General features: G+C 37.4%; 1 protein-coding gene across 2 annotated transcripts; it reads right to left on the bottom strand.

The window, feature by feature from the left end:
- Positions 1–24,255, bottom strand: b3glctb (beta 3-glucosyltransferase b). 2 transcript variants are annotated; one of them, XM_051910637.1, is made up of 16 exons: positions 24,066–24,232; positions 23,795–23,832; positions 22,973–23,012; positions 22,589–22,698; positions 18,514–18,590; positions 18,272–18,383; positions 16,108–16,244; positions 15,952–16,015; positions 14,129–14,260; positions 13,594–13,663; positions 12,397–12,510; positions 7,687–7,786; positions 5,614–5,733; positions 5,031–5,175; positions 3,959–4,134; positions 1–2,948 (listed from the first exon to the last, which is right to left on the bottom strand). In XM_051910637.1, the coding sequence occupies exons 1-15, from the start codon at positions 24,145–24,147 to the stop codon at positions 3,973–3,975; spliced, it is 1,503 nt and encodes a 500-aa protein (XP_051766597.1). In that variant the 5' UTR covers positions 24,148–24,232; the 3' UTR covers positions 1–2,948; positions 3,959–3,972. The 2 variants fall into 2 exon arrangements, with proteins under 2 accessions (XP_051766597.1, XP_051766598.1); XM_051910638.1 differs by lacking the exon at positions 23,795–23,832 and having other exon boundaries at positions 24,066–24,255.
- Positions 24,256–24,301: the final 46 nt, after the last annotated feature.

The following is a 24,301-nucleotide window of genomic DNA, read 5'->3' as shown; positions in this document are numbered from 1 at the left end:
AACCTTTACAGTAGCACTTTTTATTCTAGTCAATTTATTTAAATTATAAATCATAAAAATAACTGGATGTAGAAAGTAAGGCAAGTTCACATAAGACAACACAGCGCACTACAATAACCGATAACATCACTTCATTGGTCACGGTTAAACTAGAGCATTACAAATTCTTTGAAAAGAACTTCTAAAGAAAGAATTCATTTTAAACTTTAGTCCAAATAAAAAAATTAAAAAAAATAAATAAAGCACCCCAAACTGGATTACAAAACATTTTGTGTGCTCCACTTCCACCATTTTTAATCAGACATGTATGGTCATTTAGCAAATTAAAAAAAAAAACCAAATGTGCCTTTGTACAGCATGAATCTTAGGCATTGAAGTCAAATAAAAAAAAAACACATGACAAGACTTGCTAAATGATAGGACTGATTCAATTAAGTGAAGTTAAAACAGCTGAATCCTAAGGCTTTCTATTCGTGAGAGTATTTTGTTCTATTCTACTTGAAAAATGATAGTATTATCTATGGACAGCAGCAAGAGAGAAACACAAAAAGCTTAGAAAAAAGCTTGAAAACAGGCAAAACCCCAAAGGGTCATTTGAAATAAATCAGCAAGTATCTCAGCAAGAGTGCATTTCTGGGAGTTTTTCCTTAAATGTTGTTCAGCTCTCTTGCTGTGAGTCACTTTACACGTATAAGCTCAAATCCTGACTGACGCCCAGAAGCTTCTTTGAGCTTCTTTCCCTGGCTCCACTGAACTACCATATAAAATGAAAAAAGGATTCAGTGGTTGCTATAAAGAGATAATTTCCAGAAGAGAAATGCTAATACATACATTTAAATCATTATCCATCTCTTGTAGATTTCAAGGTGGATGCATGCATATTATCCATGGGTACAACAATGTTCAACAATATTCTAGTTTCAAAAGAGAAAGAGACACTGTCAAACTTCAGTGAAGTAAATGGAGACTCACTGCTTCTAAAGAACACAGTGTTGCCAACTGAATCCTATCAAATGCTGCCAAGATATCAGAGCAAATCTGTCTTCAGGGGAGGGGGGGGTGGGGTGGTCACAATGGATTACATTCCCCTTCTTCCGAGGAATGCATAGGCTATCCTTTGACAATTTAGCAGCATATTTCACACAAAAACACAGATGGCCCATGTATTAAACACAGACCTCCTCGTTTGAACATTGTTGAGGTTGGTGGGAAATATGAATGAATAATAAGAGAGTGAATGACAGATAGATCCGTGAATGAATCAAATAATACGTAACTCAGTAATATTTGACAATTTATTTTAGTTTTTACAGCTTAAAACATGGCACAAAACATTTTTCTAGTGTTTTATTGGTAACACTTTAAATTTGTTAACATTACATTAAAAAAAGATTTACAAATTTCAATTGTATAGTAAAATTCCATCAAATTGAATTGAATAATCCTTCCCTATTATTCATATTATTTATTAAGAATTTTAATAAAAAAAAAAAAAATAAAATAAAATAAAAATAGAGCTTAAAGCATTTTGTAAAATCTTAATGGAACAAGAGAATGGACCGTTTAGTTTACTTTAGGTGATTCATAAATTTAAACATTTTAATTTTTGTTTTTTAAATTTATGAATACAAATCACAAAAACTAAATGGTCCATTTCCTTGTTCCATTAAGATTTATACAAAATAATATGAATACTGTAATAAAGATGTAAAAAAGTTTGATAAATTAATATTACAAAGTTTAATAATAAAATGAAATCCAAATCATAATTATAATAAAACAAGCAGAATAAACAAGTTAAAACTGCATTTTAGTGCTTAAAAGAGCATCTAGTCTCATCCGTTCACATGAGGAGCACAATTTGTATCGTGCAAGTGATTTGATGCCCAAGATAAGCTTCAAATCAGTCATTTGCCTGATCTCATTTCGGTTTGGTCGCTGTCTATGCTCACTAGATTTTGGAACAGAGCTTCACTCCAGAGCTTGTTAGTAGACCAGGAGGAAAATACATCATGTTTTAACAATAATAAATTTGATCCCATTTCTAAAAAGGAAAAAAAAAAAAAAAAAAAAAAAAAATACAAAAAGAAATAAATGCACCTTGAGGGTCTTTAAGCATTTAACTGAGATGTTATTTCTTGTTGTTCTCTGTAATTTCCATGGGGCTTTGAAAGTTCACTAAATTCTTCTCTTCATTGTTCAAGTGTTGCTGTTCTTTTTCATTGCTCAGTTTTTTGCTGTCAAATAAGCTAGCAAAAGACAATGAGGACTATTCTTTATGTTGAGAAAAACATGACCAGCCAAATGATGGTCTCTGAGCTGAGATGTCTCATTCAGCCCTAGTGGAAAGTTTACTATTAAGCCTTAACATGACAGAGTAGGTTCTGGGAAACAACTCCTTGTTATCGTCTAGCAGATTATCAGAGATATGACAAGTAAAAAGGGTGGTCGGATGGACAACATACCGGACAAAATGCAAGATTAATTGCTACTCAAACAACAGCTCAAAGCACAGGCCGTAACTTTGACCCTGTCAACGTGTACTCTTGAGTAAAGAATGCAAGGCAGAAAGTGAACCACAAGTGAACAGAAAGTCTCCTGACAGCGTTTTCCCTTACGTATACTATAGACTGTAAGAGTTCTTGAGTGTAAAACTGGAAAATAAAAATCCATCTAAAAGAGAAGCATGACTAACCAAACAAGTTCTAAATGAACTGGTGTTTTTCAAGCGTCTACTCCAAGTGTTCGGAAAGAGGAAGTTATTAAAGTGGACAAACTGTTGAAGCATTATTTCTTTATACCCAGAATAAATAGTGAAGGGAGATGTAGAGATAACTATATGACTACATGATTTTTCCTCTTAAATGTGGCTCTGTGGAACAAACAGTTCGGAGCAGGAATACATTGCTTGTAACAACCAATGGAAGACAGGAGAATGTTCTGAAAATCTGTTTGAAAACAAAAAGTTTTACAAAGAATTATTTCCACTTGGTGGTACTGTCACAGAAAGTACACACTTCAGCTTTAACCAATAAAACATTTGCTTATCATTATACAAGTTTCATTTTTAAAGCCAATGGCAAACAGAACTGAAAGCATGAAACCACAAAACAAAATCCCAAGATGCATAATTTGTCAAAACGGTTTCTGTAACATATCAAATGTGACCACTCTCCAAACCATGCATGGAATATTGTGTCCCTGGGCATCCTGTTTATTGCATTGCAGCATGCTTATAAAGATGTTGTACTGTAATATCACCTCCAAGTGGAGGTTACCGTTTCTTTCTACTTTCTGTATTTCAGTACTTTTAATTAGGACAAGGTTTTGCGAAATGCACAGAGAGGTGAAATGTAATACAGATTCTTCTGTGCATGTACTGACATACATTTCTGTGTTTTAGAGTAATCTAAATGGTCTTAAATCACTCTGCCTATACACAAACGCACAGAGACATCTTAACAGCGAAATCAGTCATGGTGTAAATGGTGCATATAAGTATCTCAGTTTTCTTTTTTGTCATAGAAAAGATAAAGTGAGTTAGATGCTTGCTATACAAATAGATTTAACTCAAACAATTCAATAAGAGAGTAAGCCGGTTTTAAGCTGCTTTAACTTCGATGATCAAACACTATCTGCATAATACCATAATAGAATGCATTCAGATGTAACCAAATTATCTAAAACTACAACTTCTGTTCATTACAGTTATTATGTCATCGTTATGAATGACAGTTTAAAAAAAAAAAAAAAAAGTCAACATTAAACCATACCATCGCAACCCGGTTTAGTTTCTGAACAGAATATTCAACAAGAAAAATTGGTGGAAAATTAATCGGATTGTGATGTGTGTTATTTGGAATAACAAACCAATTAATTGTTCAAAATAAGATGAGGAATGTGTTTTAACAAAATGGGGTTAATTTTGATTTCATTTTGCATTTAAATTCACACTCACTCCATAAGCTCCATCTACAGCTCCTCTCTGGTCTTTGTGAGTGAGTGTGGTCTCTTTAGTTTAGGCTCTGTAAGCCAGCGCTGGTAAACAGCCACAGGGTTGATGTTCCAGTATTTGTGGAAGGAGATTGGGCTCTGCCGTGCCAGAAGCTCTTTCACATAATCATCCGGTCGGGCCTGTGGTCAGAAGGAGAGCATGTGATTATACCAACGGTTTCACACATTTGAGCGTACAGATGGAACCTAATTTATAAAGATGCATCTGTGAACTTGTCCTATTTGTGAATCGTATAATTTTCTTGTCTTTTCCGACCATTGATAATTCTGTTTTTCTAAATATAACTTTCATCACTCCTAAGCCTTTTAAAGGGATAGTTCACCCACAAACAGACATTCTTTCATCATTTAATTACCCTCATATTTTACAAAAACCATGTGGCTTCTTTCTTATGTGAAACACATGAGACAATAACTGGCAGAAAAATATCCTAGCTGCTTTTTTTCCAGTTCAGAATGGGGTCAGTAAGATAATCATCCATCATATGGCTTCAAAAGACTTGGAGTATAGTGCACAAGTTGTACGGAGACCACTTTTATAATGCTTTTGTGGTGCTTTTTGTCCTTTATGAGATTGACGACCCCTAGTCCCTATTTACTTTCATTGTATAAAAGAGAGCAGTGTGAACATTCTTCAAAACTTTTCCTTCCACAGAACAGCATGATGATGATGAACAACTGATTACATAATTTATTGCTAAACTATTTCTTTTAATTAACCAAATCCTTGGAATGTATTAATTTTATAAATGAGGCTCTAGGTAGTGCAAACCAAGCAGGTACAGAGAGATAAATGAGCCTGTCTGCCTGTACCCTCAATTCTGCTATGAAATATACACAAGATTGCTCTCCAGATTTGCACCAACAGATTTCAGCTTATTTGTTGTTCTGTTTGGGTGCCAAAGTATAGCAAACATGAAAAAAACTCCCTGCCTCATTACTCATGTTTTTGCTACGGTACAGCGGCACAGAAAAACACAACATGTGCTTTCAGGATGTGTGAGTGTGTATGTTACCTGATGGAAAAGTGGGCTGTGTGTGACCGGGAGTCCCAGTGTGGTCAGACACATCCCTAACACCATGTCATCAGGGGCATCGGAACTGCGGCAGCCGCAGCCACCTGCCAGAATATTCTGCACTGCAACTCTACTGAACACCATCCTGTAAGAATATAGAAACTTTACTCTACGGAACACATTCTACTGGACACCATTCTGTTCACACAGACAATTCAGATACTGAATAGCATAACGATGTAGGACAGCTAACAATGTGAAAAGGTTAAATGTCTAGTCTCAAGTGGGAGTCACCTGTGTGACAGTCACGACACCATTGTGTCTTTCACAAAGTACCTACATTGCAATTAGGAAGTCACTGTCTGTTAATTAGAATGCTACAAGTAAACCGAAACCACCTGAGAACAGTTACTAAGCACCTTACTGTTAGGACACATTGATCCCAACACTAAACAGCAAAAAACAGGTAGCACACCAATCTTAAACCAACACATTTTAGCATGTTGCTAAGTGGTTACTTACTAACAAGTCAAAAAAAGAATGAGAAACAGTAATATTGGAGCACACTGTATCTGTAACTCACCCTCCACCTCCCGTGATGTAGCTGTAGCCGCCTCTGCTAAGCCCATAGCCATAACGCTCTCCAACACTCACAGCTTCATTTGGATCATAACAACTCAACAGCCTTTGCAGTCTGGGTAGACTGGGAGACATTGGTTATTCAGTTCATTATGTGACACAAATGCACAGGGTCATTTTACCAAATAGGTGGTAACAGGTGTTACCAATACATTTGTTGCGATCACCAGCTGGAGTGCCCTTGATTGCCACCACAGGGCACTCCATCAGACTATTGTCACTCTCACAATGGACTATATTTCCCACAGCCCAATGCCCAGACTCATTTTGCCTGAGTACATCCACCTGTGTCTTATTATTCATGTTAACCCTGCCTATATAAACCCTAGCCGTTTCTCAATATGCATTCTTGTCTGTATTTGTGTTCTTGTTAAACGTCATCAGTCGCTGCCCAAGTACTGTTCCCATTCAAAGTTCACATCTAGCCAAATACAGTTCAAATCCCCGGAAGTGTTCTTGATTCACCCCTTTTATAGAGGATGCATCAAGAGGTGACTTGTGCGAACTTGAGACAGCCAGGTATCCCAGAATGCATGTCGCACTATCCAGCAAGCGTCAATAGCGGAAGAAAAAACCTGCGTAACTTAAAAATACTTATGTTATTATGTCATGAAATGTAGTTTTAAGAGTTTTCAGGCGAGAATGTACTGGTTTAAAGCTCAAATATGTGGTTTATTGATAAAGATAGCACCTATTTGAAAATTTGATCTGACGTTTTCAGAGTTGTGAGATCCAGGTGATCACTGGGCGCTCAGCGCTCATGTACCCAGCCGAGAACAGCTTTACCCCGGCTACTAGTCCTTCTGACGTTTGCCGCTGGCTCTGATGTCTCTGTAGTGGTTAAACATGAGATATAATTCATCTTGTGTATATCTAACGGGTGATCTTTGGTCTCATGAATCTATAATTTGTTTCCTGGCAAACCGTTTTGGTTGAGGGCAAAGTGGAGGTTTATAACTTTATTTATTTAGGCTATTAAACTTTACCGTTGTAGCCCACTAGAGTGCTGACTTTGTGCTTTACACAAAAAGATATTTTGAAGAATATGGGTAACCAAACAGTTGATGGAGCCCATTGACTTCCATGGTATGGAAAAAAATACTATGGAAGTCAATGGGGCCCATCAACTGGTTACCGACATTCTTCTAAATATCTTCTTTTGTATTCAGCAGAGGAAAGAAATTCATACAGGTTTGGAACAACTGAATGAGGGTGAGTAAATTGACAGAAATTTCATTTTTGAGTAAACTATCCCTTTAAAGTCTCCTTTTTACTACTTTATGTAATGTTGTCTTATGCTTGTCAGTAGGGATGATCTTAAAACATCAACCCAGTTAACAAGTGAATATTTATAGAAATAATAGCATTAGATTCTCTTAGTGAGAGCCACCTTGTAGTTTCATGACCTTGCTTACAATCCTAATGTCAAATTAGACTGTAAAAGTTTAAGTATTTAATATGAAAAGAGTTAAATGTCAAAGTTTTATGGTGTATTAATGGTTTTGATAAATCTGCCCTACTATGTTGTCTTGGGAGATAAAAAAGAAAGAATATTCCGGTTTTTTTTCTTTTTTTTTTTTAAAGGCGACACCTGCAAACATTTAAATGGCATGAAATGCCCTGATTTTCCTCTCTTATTGAGGTTGTATTAAAGGAGCTGGAATATCTGTGGGTGTAATTTCTAAACACATTTAACAGAGACTTCACAGCCATTTGAATTCCGGTCCAAATTTTGCTCAGATTTCAGCATCGTGACCTTATGTGCTTTGCCACACAATGAGAGTAGCTTTGTGTGGGCGTACCTGATTTTCAGGTTTGTGCCAGACTGCTGGATTATAATTCTGTTGATGATATGTGAGATGGACTTCTTTTAGATTCAATATTACATACGTTAGTGTACTTCCCATTAAGCGCATGCATCTTAATGCATCTAAAGTTCTTTTTTGTCTAGTAATAAGTCCCCTCATAGTCAGGTCTGAGGATAAACTTTCACCAGGTGTAAAGAAATGGCATTCACCTGATCAGTGTGTCGTCATCCACTATGAGTAACCAAGGCACTCGTGTTACTACCCCATTCGCGAACCTCCTCAGGATGGCAAATGTTTTCGCACAGTGCCCTGTAAATACAAGTGTAACAAGTATGTAACTCATCTAGACAAGCCTCTGGACTGTGTTCCTATGTTGCTATAAATGAGAAGACATGCAACTTAACTCTTATATGTCTTTGGCCCTGTTTCACAGACAGGGCTTAGATTAAGCCAGGATTAGGCCTATGTTCAATTAGGATATTTAGGGTTTTTATAATGGGTTTTTTACATTTTTGAGTACAATAAGGTAAACATAAGTTGACGATAATGTAAATTACACACTCACACCCCAAACTTTCTTATCTAGTTACTTATTAGAAACATAAATTTTTAAAATAAACATAACAGCATCAAAATTCACGTTTTCGATATGGGTGTGTGTAATTTATGACGTCAACTTATGTTTACCACAGACCTTATTTTACTCATAAATTGTAAAAACCCATTATAAAAACCCATAGGAAAATCTTGAGGGAACCACTAGCGAATTAGTCCTCAAGGTTTTGATGTCATCCCTACACCACTCTATTCAATTAGAATTATCGCTTACCAATCGGTACTAATTCAGCAGTTTTTTGCCTTTTCCTACATTTTTTTAACATTGCCAATCTTTTCTGCACCAACAGTGTTTCAAATAAATTTTTGCCTTTATTTAGATATTTATATATGGTTGAAGAGAGGGCAGAAAGCGAAGTGGGAGATGTGGGATTGGGAAAGAACCATGAGGCGGGACTTGAACTTGTGTCAGATGCTGCCCAGAAGTCTATCAGCTCTGACAACTGGATGTAATCAGAAGCTTGGCCCATACCTCTAACTATCCAGCCCATCCTGAGAGACTTATGACCCTCTTAGAGCTTTAACCAAGCATGAACATTAACAACAATACAACCTTTGTGGTTCATTACAAATACTTTCCTATGACTTTTTTCCTTTTTTTCCCCAGTTAATAGGATAGAACAGGGGAGAAGTACATCGGGGAGATCAGACTGGGAAATGACCTGTGCCAGATTCAAGAGCTCAAGTTGCCCACTGTGCAACATGTCTCTTCCATTCCTTCATAATACACTGGAATCTTCTTGATTCTGAGAGGCCCCAATGTTCCAAACACTTTCAGGATAAAATTGCAGAGGAATGCATTGGAACACAAAGGAAATCAATCATAAAATCAATACAGGAGCTTCCATTAAAGGTTTGCCACTGTTGGTTGAAAATGTACCCCAATTACTGTGCTGCTCTAAATGGACATTCCCACATTCCTGTGGTCCATTACAGGGTTTGAAAGAACCACAAGGATTAGATTCAGTGTGGTTTACAAAGCAGTTACCTTCTGGCCATCAAAGATATGCAAGAAGAGAGGCCGCATCAGCAAAATTGCCTGGATGTACGATTTTCACCCAAGAGATGGAGCAGAAGATTACTTCCGCTTTGGTTCAGGAGGTTAATAGTGACTCTGTGACACTGGGAGGATGAGTAAAAGAGTGGTATAACAGAGCGAAAGAGGGAAAGAGAGGTGGCACAAAAGCTTTGCAGCACCCATGAAAGAGAAGCTCTCCTATGGCAGTCGAATGAAAAGGTCAGCTAGACACGGGCTGAGAGATGGGGAGAGGACAGGAGGAGGACAGAACAAAACATACTGAAAGAAGCTCCGGAACACCGACTCTCTGGATCTGTGGGAGTAATGTCTGTTCAGAGCATTACCACACCACAGCTGACTGAGCTCTCTTCTACACACACACTCAAGAGAAGACTACTCACTCCCCCAGATGCTTAGCTCCTCATTCTGGTGCAGAGACAAAGATGGGTGCAGAAGTCACAGGTGTTGAGAGTCGTCAGAGACTTTTCCCATCTCTTTCATCATTAGCAAAGTTCCTGGAGATCGACTCTGGATATGTGAGGTTATTGAGTTTTGGCAGCTAGCTAGAGGGGTCTGGGGAGTTTGTGAATGGAGAAGAATGTCTCCAGGCTGACGCTGCAACCAGGTGTTTTGTGCGTTTAAATTAGAATCCTTAAAGGGAACCCCTGGTATTAAGACTTGTATGGCTTGATATAACGTAAATGATGTCTCTTACTGAAATATGTAGTAGAAAACCCATGAAAGATTTATGTTATTTAAAAAATCCACATCGTTTTATACATATTTTGGACAATGGGTGGCGCCATTTTGTTTAGGTGCACAGTGCATTCTATGTTGATGACGTCAAATGGTTGCTCTCGGTGAGCTACTGACACTGCCCTGCTGCTATTTTTACCGGAACACAACTCAGAATATAATATACAATGCCACATTGTGCGGCTTTTGGTTGCAATTTTCAGTCGAAGGGCAACAAGAGAAGTGATGTAAGTCTTCACTGCTTTACTAGCGATAAGAGGAGAAAAGAATGGGAAGTTATGAAGAATGTGGACGAGAATAAACTTCCCAAAGAACCACGTCTTTGTTCTCTCTAATTTAGCCCTGATGCCTTTGATACTTTTTCATCTGTATGTTTTGGTGCAACAGTAATCTAGTAACGCAAAGTCTTAATACCCGTGGGGTTCCTTTTAAAACACGATCAGCCTTTTCGATTTGAACCAGAGCGCAACATCGCATATACATATGATATGTAACCTGAATGCATTACACACAGTTAAACATGCTGAGAAGATGCTACTGTTTTATGCGATCACACATCACAGATATCCCGTGCATCACGGCACATACAAGCCTTAAGGCAGTGTGTCTCGGCAGGCGCGGCATTTGGTTAAAGCACACATTTATATCCATCGGCAACTGTAAGCTCTTTCAGCTGTGGTCTACTAAAAGCCTCAAAGTCATCAGGTCTAAAGTGAAGAGTCTTTAGGAAGTGTTATTCGTCCACATTCATCACAACATCCCATTCTTTTCTCCTCTTATCGCTAGTAAAGCAGTAAAGACTTACATCACTTGTTGCCCTTCGACTGAAAATTACAAGCAAAAGCCGCACAATGTGGCATCGTATATTATATTCCGAGTTGTGTTGCGGTAAAAATAGCAGCAGGGCAGTGTCAGTAGCTCACTGAGAGCAACCATTTGACGTCATTGACATAGAATGCACTGTGCACCTAAACAAAATGGCGCCGCCCATTGTCCAGTTATGTATAAAACGATGTGGATTTTTTAAAATAACGTAAATCTTTCATGGGTTTTCTACTACATATTTCAGTAAGAGACATCATTTACGTTATTTTAAGCCATACAAGTCTTAATACTAGGGGTTCCCTTTAAGAATTAAAGGGTTAGTTCACCCAAAAATGAAAATTCTGTCATTAATTACTCACCCTCATGTCGTTCCAAACCCATAAGACATTTATTAGATATTTATATATAGATATTTTTGATGAAATCCAAGAGCTTTCTGAGCTTTTCCTCCATAGACAGCAATTTAACCACCACTTTTAAGGTACAGAAAGGTACTAAAGACATTGTTAAAATAGTCCACGTGACTACAGTGGTTCAACCTTAATTTTAATCAAGCGATGAGAATACATTTTGTGCGCAAAAACAAAACAACAATAACGACTTTATTCAACAATATCTTCTCTTCCAGGTTCAATGTCAGAATGCCGACTCATTATTGGCCGGCTCCTGCGTCAGCATCACACGCGTGCGTCGTGCTGCTCACGTAAACAGCGTCGGCCAATATTGAGTCAGTGTTCTGACGTAGAACCTGAAAGCCCTGAACATAAACAGCGAAGGAAAATAACACAGAAAAGAAGATATTGTTGAAAGAATACCTTTCTGGACCTTAAAAGTGGTGGTTAAATTGCTGTCTGTGGAGGAGTCAGACAGCTCTCGGATTTTCAGCAAAAATATCTTAATTTTGTGTTCCAAAGATGAACGAAGGTCTTAGGGGTTTGGGACGACATGAGGGTGAGTAATTAAGAACAGAATTTTAATTTTTGGGTGAACTAACCCATTAAGAATGTTCCACTGTTTGAGAGTCAAGTAACATGACGAATTGAAACTTATTAAAGTGTCTGTCATGAATTACACAGCAAGTTTAAATGTCCCTTTTAGACTTATTGATAATAATAATGCACTGGCATCTATCTGTCTATCTGTCTGTTTGTCTATCTATCTATCGGAAGAAGGGCTTTCTGTCATGGCAGCAAACTTCAGAAGTCCATTAACAACTGTGCGTAAACAGACTGGAAGCAACTAATGCCTCATCCATTAAGCTTGCCGCAGTCAAGCCATGAATAAAACAAATTCTCTGCCTTGACAAAGTTTTCCATAAAATAATCCACGGCACATTTTGCACATCACAGCAAATCTGCAAAGACAAGAGGGAATGATCAGTCCATTTAAATGTTTCATTTCGGAGACCTTGTACTTTTCTATGATTTCGGGTCGCAGGTGGAGAGAATGTGAGCCATGTTCTTAGAGGATACAAGGACATTATGACGATGTGAAAATGTTTTCATTTGTTTTGTTTTTTTTTGTTTTTTTAAATCCCACTTGTAATGGTCCTTTTCACGCGGCATATTCCTTGTATGAGCTCAGAATTGATTACAAACCTTATATTAAGGAGTGGCTGCATGTTCCTCAGAGATTGTAATGGAAAAATTATGAAAGTGGAACACTGAACCTGTTGTCAGGCCAAAATAAAAATGAAGAGACAAACCTCTCTCTGTGTTAGGGACTCCCAAGTGGATTGTGGGTATATATGGGTCTGTGATGTCACTGTAGTATTCCAACGATGCAGCATCTTTTTCCCAAGTCTGTTTAACTAAAGGAACTGCGAAGATACATGTGTGTATACAGTTTAAGACAGAATTACATTTACTTGAGACTGTAACATCCATCTGAAAGAGCAGTAAGATAAGCAATACATGTAAATCATATAAAGTTAATGAATTAAAGATATCCTGCTGCAAATTTGCATATCTGCACTGATATTTATGATCTTTTGAACCACACACAAATGTTGTAGCATTTAATGCTGCCTCGATACTGCTTATAAAATCAAATCCTAAACATAATCATGCAAATCAGTGCAATTACAGCTGACCAGCTGCAAAATTCTCCTGGAATATAAAACAGCATTTATACCTGTCCTATTATTCAGTAAAGAGAGACCAGAGAGGGGGACTGGGGAGAGCGTTGTAAATGTTTAAAAGTAAAATGTTTCTGAGAAGCAACGATGGAACTTTGTGGGGCTACAATCAATAAAATCAATTCACTGTCACTTAAAGACACTGTGTGTGGGCTGAGAGGCGAAGCAACTGAAGGCTGTAATTATTCCCTTTTATTATTGTCTATCTGTAATCCTCCTGAAGCATGGATTGATGAGCTGTTTTTGTGCTCTGCTGAATCGCAAAGGCTTAACTTTTAAATCAAAACTCCAATCCATCTAAAAAACACTGCTGCTCATTATTTAATTTAAATAAAAGCTACACTAAATAAAACAAGCAGTCATATCTATAACAAGCAAAAGATTCTCAATTTGTAAATGGCATCTAGTGTATCTTACAGAATCATATGGATGGCGGTGATGAAGCTGAGGTGAAGTGTTTAATTTCTGCATAATAATAATAATAATAAACTATCAATAAAAAAATTTAATAAAAAAATAATTTCTTTTTAGTTCATGTTAGTTCATGATGTGAAGTAACTCATGTTAACATATAACACAACTTTTATATTAGAAATCTATTATTACATGCAGAAACGAACATTGACCAAAATGCTGTAAAACTACTGATCATTATTAAACATTGCGTTAGCTAAAAAGCACAAACTTCACCCTTAAAGTTTGGTTTGTGATGATCCAGTGATAATCTTTATCATCTTTATTTGAAGAACAGCTGACTACACCCACCTCTATCTCCATGAAATCTCTGACATGTTTTAACAGCAACAAAAATGTCCTCTTTCAGCACAGGGTTTCCCTGTGAAGAACATAACATATTCAAGCAATTTGGTATCTGCTACCATCAGTGCCTGGGCATTACAGTATTTGGGTCAAAACCAGAGTAACTTTTCTTTCTTGAAAACACAGTAGGACTTCCATTAAGTTATTACAGAATGTCTGTGTCAGCTCTGAGAGGACAGGTGGCTCAATATAAGGAATATGAACTCATAGATCTTTGATCATCATTCATTCTCAGAAATAACAGCAGATGCAAGAAGCCACAAGCAAGAATTTGCCATTCACTTTTGAAGTCATTTATTAGAGCATTAGAGTGGGGAAATGCAACAACAAGTGACTATGAGATATTAATGCAGCTTGACTTTCTCTTAACAGTCTCTTCTGAACAAAACAGTTTGTCATAGTTTCATTATTTCACATGGCTGAGAGCTTGTATAAATCTCTGAACAAATGTAGAAGGTGCATTAGTGTTTATAATACTTACACAGGAGGACACATAGGTGTTGACGGTTGTAGCGCAGTCTCCTTTGGAGGATGAGTTGTGCAGCTCTGAGCAAAATTCCTTCACCGCAGTCAAAGCAGGACCCTTCCCTTCCTCCCAAATGTAGAGGGCAATCTGAAACATCAATAAGTGGAGCAAAGCATGACTTTTTGTACTCCATCAAGGAATCAATGACTACTAAAAGAGTAAAGAGACAAGGTGTAATTAAAACACACAAGTGCAAAGAACTAAGCACTTCAGAGATCAGAGAAAAAGAGTGTATTTTTTTAAACAAAGTTCACCCACAAAATAACAAACCGGTCATCATTTGTTCAACCTCATGTCGTTTCAAACCTGTATGGCTTTCTTATGTGAAACATAAAAGGAGACATTCAGCATAATGTTGACATTGACTTTTTTCTGAATGGTGAATGGTGACCAGAGGCTCTCAAAAAAAAAAAAAAAAAAAAAAAAAAAGCACCACAAAAGTAGTGCAGAACGACTCATGCACTACATTCCAAGTCTTCTGAATCCAAATACTGTACATCAGGTTTGATGTCAGTGATACAAATGGCACTGGTTGTGTCTCTGCGTTCTGGCGTAGAACACGGAAGCGCTGCACTGTGTTTACTACATGAACCACGTAAGGAGACTGAGACGGAGGAGAAGAAATTGTTGAATAAAGTCATTATTTTTGTTTCGTTTTTGCGCACAAAAAGTATTCTCGTCGATTCATAAAATTAAGGTTGAACCACTGTAGTCACATGGACTATTTTAACTATGTCTTTAGTACCTTTCTGGACCTTGAAAGTGGTAATTAAATTGCTGTCTGTGGAGGGGTCAGAGAGCTCTCGGATTTCATCAAAAATATCTTAATTTGTGTTCTAAAGATGATCGAAGGGTTTGAAACGACATGAGGGTGAGCAATTAATGACAGAATTTTTAATTTTTGGGTGAACTAACCCTTTAAATAAAAGATTTTCGTCGAATAATGATTAAAAAACAATGTAAAATGTAGTGCCTTTTTGGAACTTGACAGCCCCTGGTAACCATTTACTTCCGTTGTACGGAAAATAACAGCTTGAACATTCTGCTAAACATCTCTTTCTGTGGTCTACAGAAGAGAAAAAGTCATACAGATTTGGAACTACATGACCGGTGAGTAAATGATGACAGAATTTTCATTTTTTTGGGGTGAACTATCCCTTTAAGAACAAGACAGATGCCAGTCAGTAAGACCAGAGGGTTTTGAGCAGACTCTTAGAGTACTGCATCAATAGAGATCACAAAAGTAGCACTGAGAGTTCTTTCTGGAACATACAGTCTCATTTTTATCAACGAGAGAGAGAAGTGATGGCAAGAGAAAAGGAGTGAGATAGAGTCTTTCAGTGTCACAGAATTTAAAGCTCTTTAATGATGACAGTTCCTCCATTAAAATATCAGTGAGAATTAATATATACACACAGATATTCCCATATGTAGGCAGATGGTAAATTTCAACAGAATATGCCAGACACCTTAAATTGAGATGTGACACTGAAGGGCGTACAGAGAATGTGCATTATATAAGCTGAAAAGAGCTGAGATGAGAGATCTGAAGAGGGGAAAAAAGTATATTATCTGTCTTTTGTTGAGATGCTTTCAGGAAGATTTTTGGCTGATGCATTAGAGCCTTTGTTACAAATTATTCATATTTATTACAAACAAAAAAGCAAGCACTTCCATTGCAAAATAACAAATATTTAATAAACAAACAAAAAGATAAAGTGCTACTGACATATGTAAAAGAACTCAATTACATAGAAATATTTTGTGATCTTTCTCACCTCATGTTGAAGGTCAATCGTGAAATCTGATTTGGGCGGCTCATAATTCACACGTTCTGCAGTTCTGAGACACCAGACCAAATAATATCTGTATTAAAAGTCTAAAGTAGCAGCTTGCGGCAGAGGTACGCATGAAGTATAGTGATGAAATCTGACCGCTTAGCCAGGGGGCAGCTGAGGGCCCAGCCAGCCATGAAGTCAGGGTAACTGAAGCTGTAGGGGTCCTCTGAGAAAGCATAGTGGTGTATAATTGTTGATTCATCATCATGGAGGGGTCTGCCCAGAAACCACTCCTATGGAGAAAAAATAAACAAAAAACAAGAGGCTTTGGATAAATCTGCAGAGCCCTGTTTCAGGCTGCTCTTTCATTTCCTCCAGTTACCTTAAGTCTGCAGGAGATAGTTTTATGTATTGTGTTGACCTAGGGGCTTTTGCACCGAATAGTTCTAGGAACTAGCCACTAGGATAGTTCCCTGAGAACTAATTTCTCCCACGGGCCATGTTCCTGGTTGCATTCGCAATGGAAATAGGAACTCTGAAGCGGCCAACAGCAGCGTCTTTAAGCGCAGCATTTACAAACGTTAAAAACCGGTGGATGGAAGACGCCGTGATCGGAGCTGTGTTTGTTGTGTGTCATGGGTTTTTTGATAGCGGAGATGGAAGGTAAACGCATAATTTACGCGACTGAAAGAGCAAAAAGTGGGGTTAAGAGACAAAATCTCCTACAACAACTTTCAGTATTACATATCATCGAGGCAGAGAAAAGAACACAACCCTGAAGACAACAGGTAAATGCCATTATCGCTGTTTTCCATGTTTGTGAAGTAAATATGTTTACACGTCTTTTTAAAAATGCTGGGTGCCGGTGTTTGACATGCATTTGACCAATCAGCGTACAGTTACATCACTGGTAGTTCCTATAATGCTGGTTTAGACCTAGTCTCGCATAGCCAGACCTTCAGACTGACGGCAGAAGGTCTGGACTCTATCGCAGCTTTCATTGGCTAAGGACCGCCCAAGAGGACGTTTGACTGACATGTAAAGCAACCAATCAGAGTTTGTTTTGTTCCATGTCATGCTTAGGGGCGTGAAAATGAAAGTGATGTCCCTACAATAACAGACCGGCGTGCATCTATAAATTATTCATTCAAGAGCGTTGTGCAAGTTTACTGCAACAATGGAGCCGTGAACTTCACATACTTTTGAAAATCCAGCGTTTATTTGATCCTGATAAGCGCTCGTTGTCACAGTTGTAAATATGACAGCATTCTTCTTCTACGAGGGGGTTTGGCGTCACGGCATTTGTTTCCAAGCGGACCATTAAAGAACGCAACACACACGTCTCCCCGACATCCTGTAGAATTCAACCAATCAGATGACGACTTCGATACTGCTGAAGTGTTTCCAGATAAGTGTGCCATATGCATCAGACGTTCAGCCAACGATCCGTGGGCGTGACATCTGAGGCTGAGACTAGTTTAGACCCAACTCTGAAGTAGGAGCTAATTTAGTTCCCCCAAAAGGAGTTCCTAGAACTTAAATCATTTCTAGTTCCTGTGGTGCGAACACAGCAAAATCCGGGTACTTCAGCCAGTAGTTCTAGGAACTATGAAAATCTTCCTCCGGTGCAAAAGCCCCTCTATCTACAGTTTTCTCCAGGGATTGTTAGTTTATGGAGTAGTAGCACTTTGAATGGATCTACTGAAAGGTTGATTTTAAGATTAAATTCACATGGCCTATATAACATTATCCAAGAAATTGTGGCACAACACTTTGTTTTTGGTTCAGCGGCAATGAGAGTCAAGAATATATCAACAGAGAGGACGGAACAGCCAGTCCCATTTATAATTTCTATGTAAAATCCAAACCTGTGATGTCCTCGCATAAAACTTTTAGTTTATTGACATAGCATTATGTTTAGGTCTCTTCAGGGAAAAAAAACAGAACAGGTGACATTTTACACAACCAAGAAACAATTTAAAGAGGATTGATCCCTGAGGGCTTGCTCACAGCTGCTGATGATTGGATGTCTGAAAATAAAGAAGCATGTAGCATTTCAAGTGCTTTGTGTCCACAGAGTGAAAAGTATATTTGGCTGAGAAAGCAAATGCGGGCAAAACTGTACAGTTGCTTACTTAAAAAATTTGCACGTCCAGTCTCAGTGACATGATTTATGTTCAGAACCTTAACCAATGACATGCACTGTTAGTTTTCCTGATCCATATACAACAACTGCTACTGTAAGAATGCCACAGTAAACCAGGCATGAAGTCTTGATATTGCACTTTTGCAATAAAAATAGCTAAAGTCTTCCACTCACCTTTCTTGGGTTGAATTTGCTCAGCACCTGCACAAGGTTGTGCAAGTTTACGTTGGTCTCTTCTTCCAAAAACACAATCCATGAAGATGTTTGGCAGTACTGTGAGGCAAGGCTGAAAACAAGAACAACAAGCATACAGCTGCATAAAATGTGTTTAAGAGAACCTTGTGAATAAACACTCATAATTCTGACATGCCAAGAGGTGGAGTACCATTTGTGTTGTGTTTGTTTTTGCATTTTACCGTGGCAGTGCCGGAAGAATGCTCCAGTTTCCATCGTAATCTGACAGCTTGTGCAGGAGCACAACATCTGGTGAACTCTGCAATACAGCAAAAAATGCACAAGGTTATTCATAACTCAATGCATTCTGACAATTGATACTGATTAAGGAACAAGGCATGTCCTCATGCAGGTACTCAGTGCCAGAATAATCATTGAAAGCTGCCAGGTAGCTGAAACAGATCCATGTAACAATTGATATGCATGAATTCACAGTTAATCCCATTTTAAAGGAATATATCATGCAAAAATGAATGTTCTGTAGAAAAGGAAAAACAAAAGGGTTTGAAATTACATAGATTTTCATTGTTCAGCAGAACTCTTCCTTTAAAACCTTATATCAACCAGATTGATGCAGTTGTACAATTGCAATTTTAAAATATTGAAATGTTACATTTAAATATGTAATATTTAAATATTTTTAAATATTACATGTTTAATATAAAAAAAATAAACATTTTTGAGCTCCAAATGGCATCAAAATGAACTGTTTTTCAATTCAGGAGTTTACATACTGTACTTTTTGTATTTTAATGCATATCGCAGCAAAATAGTTGCTTGGTCTATGCCGTGGGAATTATGACTTCATAATTCCCGCGGCATTGAACTTCAAAATGAACTTCAAATCCAACTTTACAAAGAAAGGTCAAGGAATGGAGATACTGAATGAAAAGAGTTAGGAGTGCCGAAGGGTATTTGTATGCACCAAATGTGCTTACAAGACTGAAACAGTAGCTTGTTAAGATGAAGCATGCGATAGCAGAAAGTTTGAGGTTATTCTGAATAGGCAGGAAAATTGAGCAGATGGAAGATCAAGAACATTTGTGAGAGTGTTGACAAAAATGTTTAGACTGATTGACAGAAGAAAATGAAAACACACATGAATCACGGTTTTAAAATAAAAATCCATTTTGTTCTATTCAAGGCAAGCTTTCAAACTTTTTGAATTTGTATCTTGAATGTTACATTTTCAGACTACTAGGCTGTTAACTCCCTCTGACTAACTAATCAGTTTTTATGCACAAAAACAATAACAACCTGGTATTCAAAGAACATTGTGATTCTCCACAATTTTGTAATCACATAGTATGAAAAGTTAAAGGTGAAGTGTGTAATTTCTAAAGGCCTAGCATAGCCAGAGGAATTGCAAAAATAATGGCCCTCATTCACTAATAATGGCAAACAATTTGCACATCTGTGTGAGGAGAAAAGGTTATCATGCAAAATTTTTCACAGATTCACAACATAAATTTGATCTTACTCTCAGCTCATTCTCACGTCAATTAATCCAGATTACTGTATGAGCGAGTGACCATGTGCCCACGACTAGTAATTTTTATAAAACGCCAAACCATTTTCATATAGGGCGTTCTGTACAACCTCACTGCTCAGTTTTCTTACTCTTGTCTGAGAGCATGCACACAAATAAAGCAAAGAGTGCCATTATCAAAACCAGTTAAAACCCAATCGAGTTTTTGTAAGCTAGTGAATGAAGCATTATTTAAAAACAGGTTTCCTGAACAATTTTTAGCGTCTATTGTTTTCAGAGAAATTAACCTACAGATAATAGCTGTCTCTCCAAATTAAGGTGCGATAGGAGAAAGTATTTTAACATCAAATTACACACACAACCAAGAATTTACTTCCTTGGGGTTGGGGTTAATGATGAACAACACCCAAATGTCATTGTAACATGGTGGACTGATCATTTGAAAGCTTCCTGCACTTTGAAAGATTTGGCCAAATTCAAGTGCCAGTTATACTGCCAATAGTGAGGAACCGGATGATGGTTATGACAGTGAGGTGGAGAGAAATCCAACCTTCTGAATTCATGCAATAAAAACACTTCCCAGAAGTGGCTTCTAATGCCAGGTCACAGCCAGTCAGTGGTTCTATCCCTGCCCCAGGTTCTATCCCTGCCCCAGTGGTTAATAAGCAAAGCTGATGTGACAGGCAGAGTGATGCTTGGGAAACCTTGTCCATATGTTGTAGCCCTGAGGAGTCCTGCCAATCAACGGAAGGTCAAGATACCAACTGGAGCGTCCTCAACAGCCCCAATCCTCCAATCCTTCCAGTCACCCCCACTGTGAAAATAGTCTTCTAATGAGCCTGACTACCAAAAATAAGTCTCTCAACTTTCAAAATCAGCCCAAAACTCATAGGGATGGCGGACTCTCGTAAACCGGTGCTAAAGAGAAGGGGCGATTAGGGCCTTATTATCTGGTATGACTCACGGAAGGTGAGATTTGCTTCAGAAACTTCTGCTTAAGAAGAGATAGGATGCTGAGAATTCAGATAGCTAATTAGCAATGAATCTTCCAAATATAAAATATACGTCAGCAAGAAACTGAAGATAGTAAAAGTGAGAGGCTGGGTAACAGATGGCATGATGGATCAAAGAAACATCAAGAACAACCAGCCTGGAACAACTTCACCTGAGAAAATAAAAGGCATCATCAAAAATCTTTGCTGGTATATGCTCATGTTAAGCATGCACTTTTTTGCAAAGCTTGTACAATATATCATGTTCTTGTTAGGAAACAAACACCTGCCAGAAGTCATTTTCAAATGGTTGTTTCAAAATGACTAATTAGAACATACAGAAGTTAATCATCTGTTCTTGGCAACACAAACAAATTTACCTCAAAAGTCAATGTTTGGTTTTATTATTATAATGGTATATAGTAAAGCATCTATCTATCATCGTATACATTTTAATTCAAAATACATTATAGCTCTTTTCATTTTAAGTGAGGCTTTTTCAAGCCAACATGATTTCAAAACACTGCTTCATGAAGCTTCGAAGCTTTACAAATCTTTTGTTTTGAAATTGGCCATCACTAGATATTGTTGAATGAAGTCATTATTTTGTTTATTTGGCACACAAAAATTATTCTCGTCACTTCATAACATTAAGGTTGAACCACTGTAGTCACATGAACTGTTTTAGATACGTCTTTAGTAGCTTTCTGGACATCTGAAAGTGTTAATTATCTTGCTGGCAATGGAGGCCTAGCTGAGACATCGGATTTTATCAAAAATATTTTAATTTTGTGTTCCGAAGATGAACGAAGGCCTCACGGGTTTGGAACGACATGAGGGTGAGTAATTAATGACAGAATTTTCATTTTTGGGTGAACTAACCCTTTAAAAAAAAATCTGTATGCAGCCCTGAGTGCAACTGGTGTTATGTTGTTGTTGTTGAGTGTAAATAACGAGGGCACACTTTTTCACGGCAAATTTGATGTTTTTCAAACCTTTCCAAGATTTCAGGTGTGGCCACACAAAGATGCATACATATGCACAATCTGGCTTGTGCTGGAAGACATACAAACAAATGCCAAATAAATCACACAGCAGAGACAAGCTGTCTCTTTCCACCCGTCTACTTCAGTGATCACACTAACACAAAAACTTTGCAGAACTGGACACTGCTGAATGAACTGACAAAACAGAAATTCATCGTTACCCACGGCCATCACACACCTAAATGAACACTGTCATGCACACACATGCTTTCACTATCAGTAATTAATAACCAAACACAAAAATCAGCACCCCACTGTGTAGTCAATGTGGCAGACACAAAGAGAAACACTTAAATATATAAGAACCAAATAATTGACTGTTAATATTGAAATGCAATGCACATTTCACCCAAACCCAATAAAAAAAGAATCAGACTTTTCCTAAGACAGCAGTGCCATCATGTGGCTATAATTCTACACCAGGACGCACGCACGCACGCATGCACACAAAAGAACAAGCATATGACAGCAAATTCTTTAGGGTTTTAATCATATTTGAGGTGCCCTGTAAAACCAAGAATCTACACCTTTTTTGTAAATTAAGGAAATGAAATTCAAAATTCTCTTTCAGGAATCTTGATTTTAAAACTTAACTTTAAAATTACTGCAATACAAAGTTATTATGAAGGAATAAGCATATGTATAAATTTACCAACACATTTAAAATGTGCCAATTATGCTAAATTTAATCAAAACTGCATTTTACAGACTTTTTATCGCTTAAAACTACCTGGTTTAGGGTCTGAGCCTGATGGAGAAGCTCTGTTCTTCTTTGTTCAGCCCTGTGGGTATGATACGAGTTTCTCTGACTCTGTATCACAAAAATCACATCCCGCAGTTCTTCCATAGAGAAAGAGAAAAAGCAATAGGGAAAGAAATATATGAATGAACCCTAATTAGATCTCAAATAATCTGCTTGATATAATTCTAGACTTTTACCTTCTTAATGCATTAAAAAAAAGTATTCAAACTGGAGACATTTTTGTATATTTTCTGTGTAAATGCACATAATGACATCACACAATAGTTGCATGTAATTTTGTAAACAGGTTGATTTTACATGTAATGACGAATGTAAATTAACAGAAGGAATAAGCCACACTGTGCAACTCACCAGTAAATTGTTCAAAGTTGTGTGGATCACTTCTATGTTTCTGTGACAGTGAAAACATAAAGCGTTAATGTTTTATTCAATGTTACTGTAATAATGTGTACATTATTGTTAATGCAAATGATCCACTGCATATATAATGACATTTAACACTAACTGCTTAAAATAGAAAACAGAGACAAATGCAAATGCCTTTATTTATCAGAGGACAGAAGGTTAAACAATTAATGTGAATTTGTTTTACAGCAGGTTCAACATGAATTATTGTCAGCTATATACTTCAATGGCTTAAGTGCATTAAATGAGGGTGTGTTAAAAATGGGCTGTAAATCAGCTGTCTGCCATGGCTGCTGTGCTGTTATGAGATATGAATGTGCTCTGCTAGACATGGTGGCCCTGAGTTTGAGCCAAACTCAGGAATCTCAATTTTACACCATACTGATAAACATTTAAAACCTGAGTTTAATTTACTATTATAACAATAATTCCCGCCAAAATAACATAGATAGTTATTTCCATTTCAACCTTACCAAAACTTTGCTAGCTGATTTGCTGGAAGACGAGAACATCAATGTTAAGATACCTTGTAAATTAAATTACGCCACGCTATTAATATTAATTTGACTAGGAACAAATTGTAGGTTTTGTTAATGTTGTCTATCTTGAAAATAAACATTGGGCAGATGTATTCAAAGATTCAGAAAACGGGGGAAAAAATCCTCACCGGATACTCTGAGACTATCCATTACATAGTTCAAACATAAATTAAATTAATGTTTTATATGCACTGTACGCAGAACTACAACATGAAGAGGTTTTTCTTACTTCTGAGCTTCTGACGTTAAAAGCATTGCAAGGAGGCACTGAAAGGAAAAAGAAAGTTTACTGTAAGCATCAACAAAAAGGTCTTTTTTTAATAAAAAGGCACTAATATTATACTGGTTTTATTTAATTAGTTCCACTGGGTGCATTTCCTTCGTTTCTATTTGTAACAATATGACAGTTCTGTGTGTTTGCAGTTTCGACAGAAACGCTCTCGTTTGGCTAACAGAGGCCAGCGTTGTTTATGTTGAGAATGCGTATATCGCCGACTCACCAAAGGAGAGCAGAGAGCAGCAGAAATATATGACATTGTGTCCAGCAGTGTATCCTGACATAGCGTTGGGGTGATTTAACATGCTAACACATCGCTGGATGCAGAAAGATGGAACAAATACGAATACGCCAGAATGGTGAGGTGCGCCCTCTGGTGGTCAGCAGCGGCATATCATGATTACGTCTACCTTTGTGGCATTGATCGCTGGCTCCAGGTAAATATTTAACTAAGCAAGA

This window comes from Ctenopharyngodon idella, chromosome 10 (genome assembly GCF_019924925.1).
Source record: "Ctenopharyngodon idella isolate HZGC_01 chromosome 10, HZGC01, whole genome shotgun sequence".
NCBI classification, from domain to species: Eukaryota; Metazoa; Chordata; class Actinopteri; order Cypriniformes; family Xenocyprididae; genus Ctenopharyngodon; species Ctenopharyngodon idella.
This window is presented reverse-complemented; position numbering and strand designations above follow the sequence as displayed.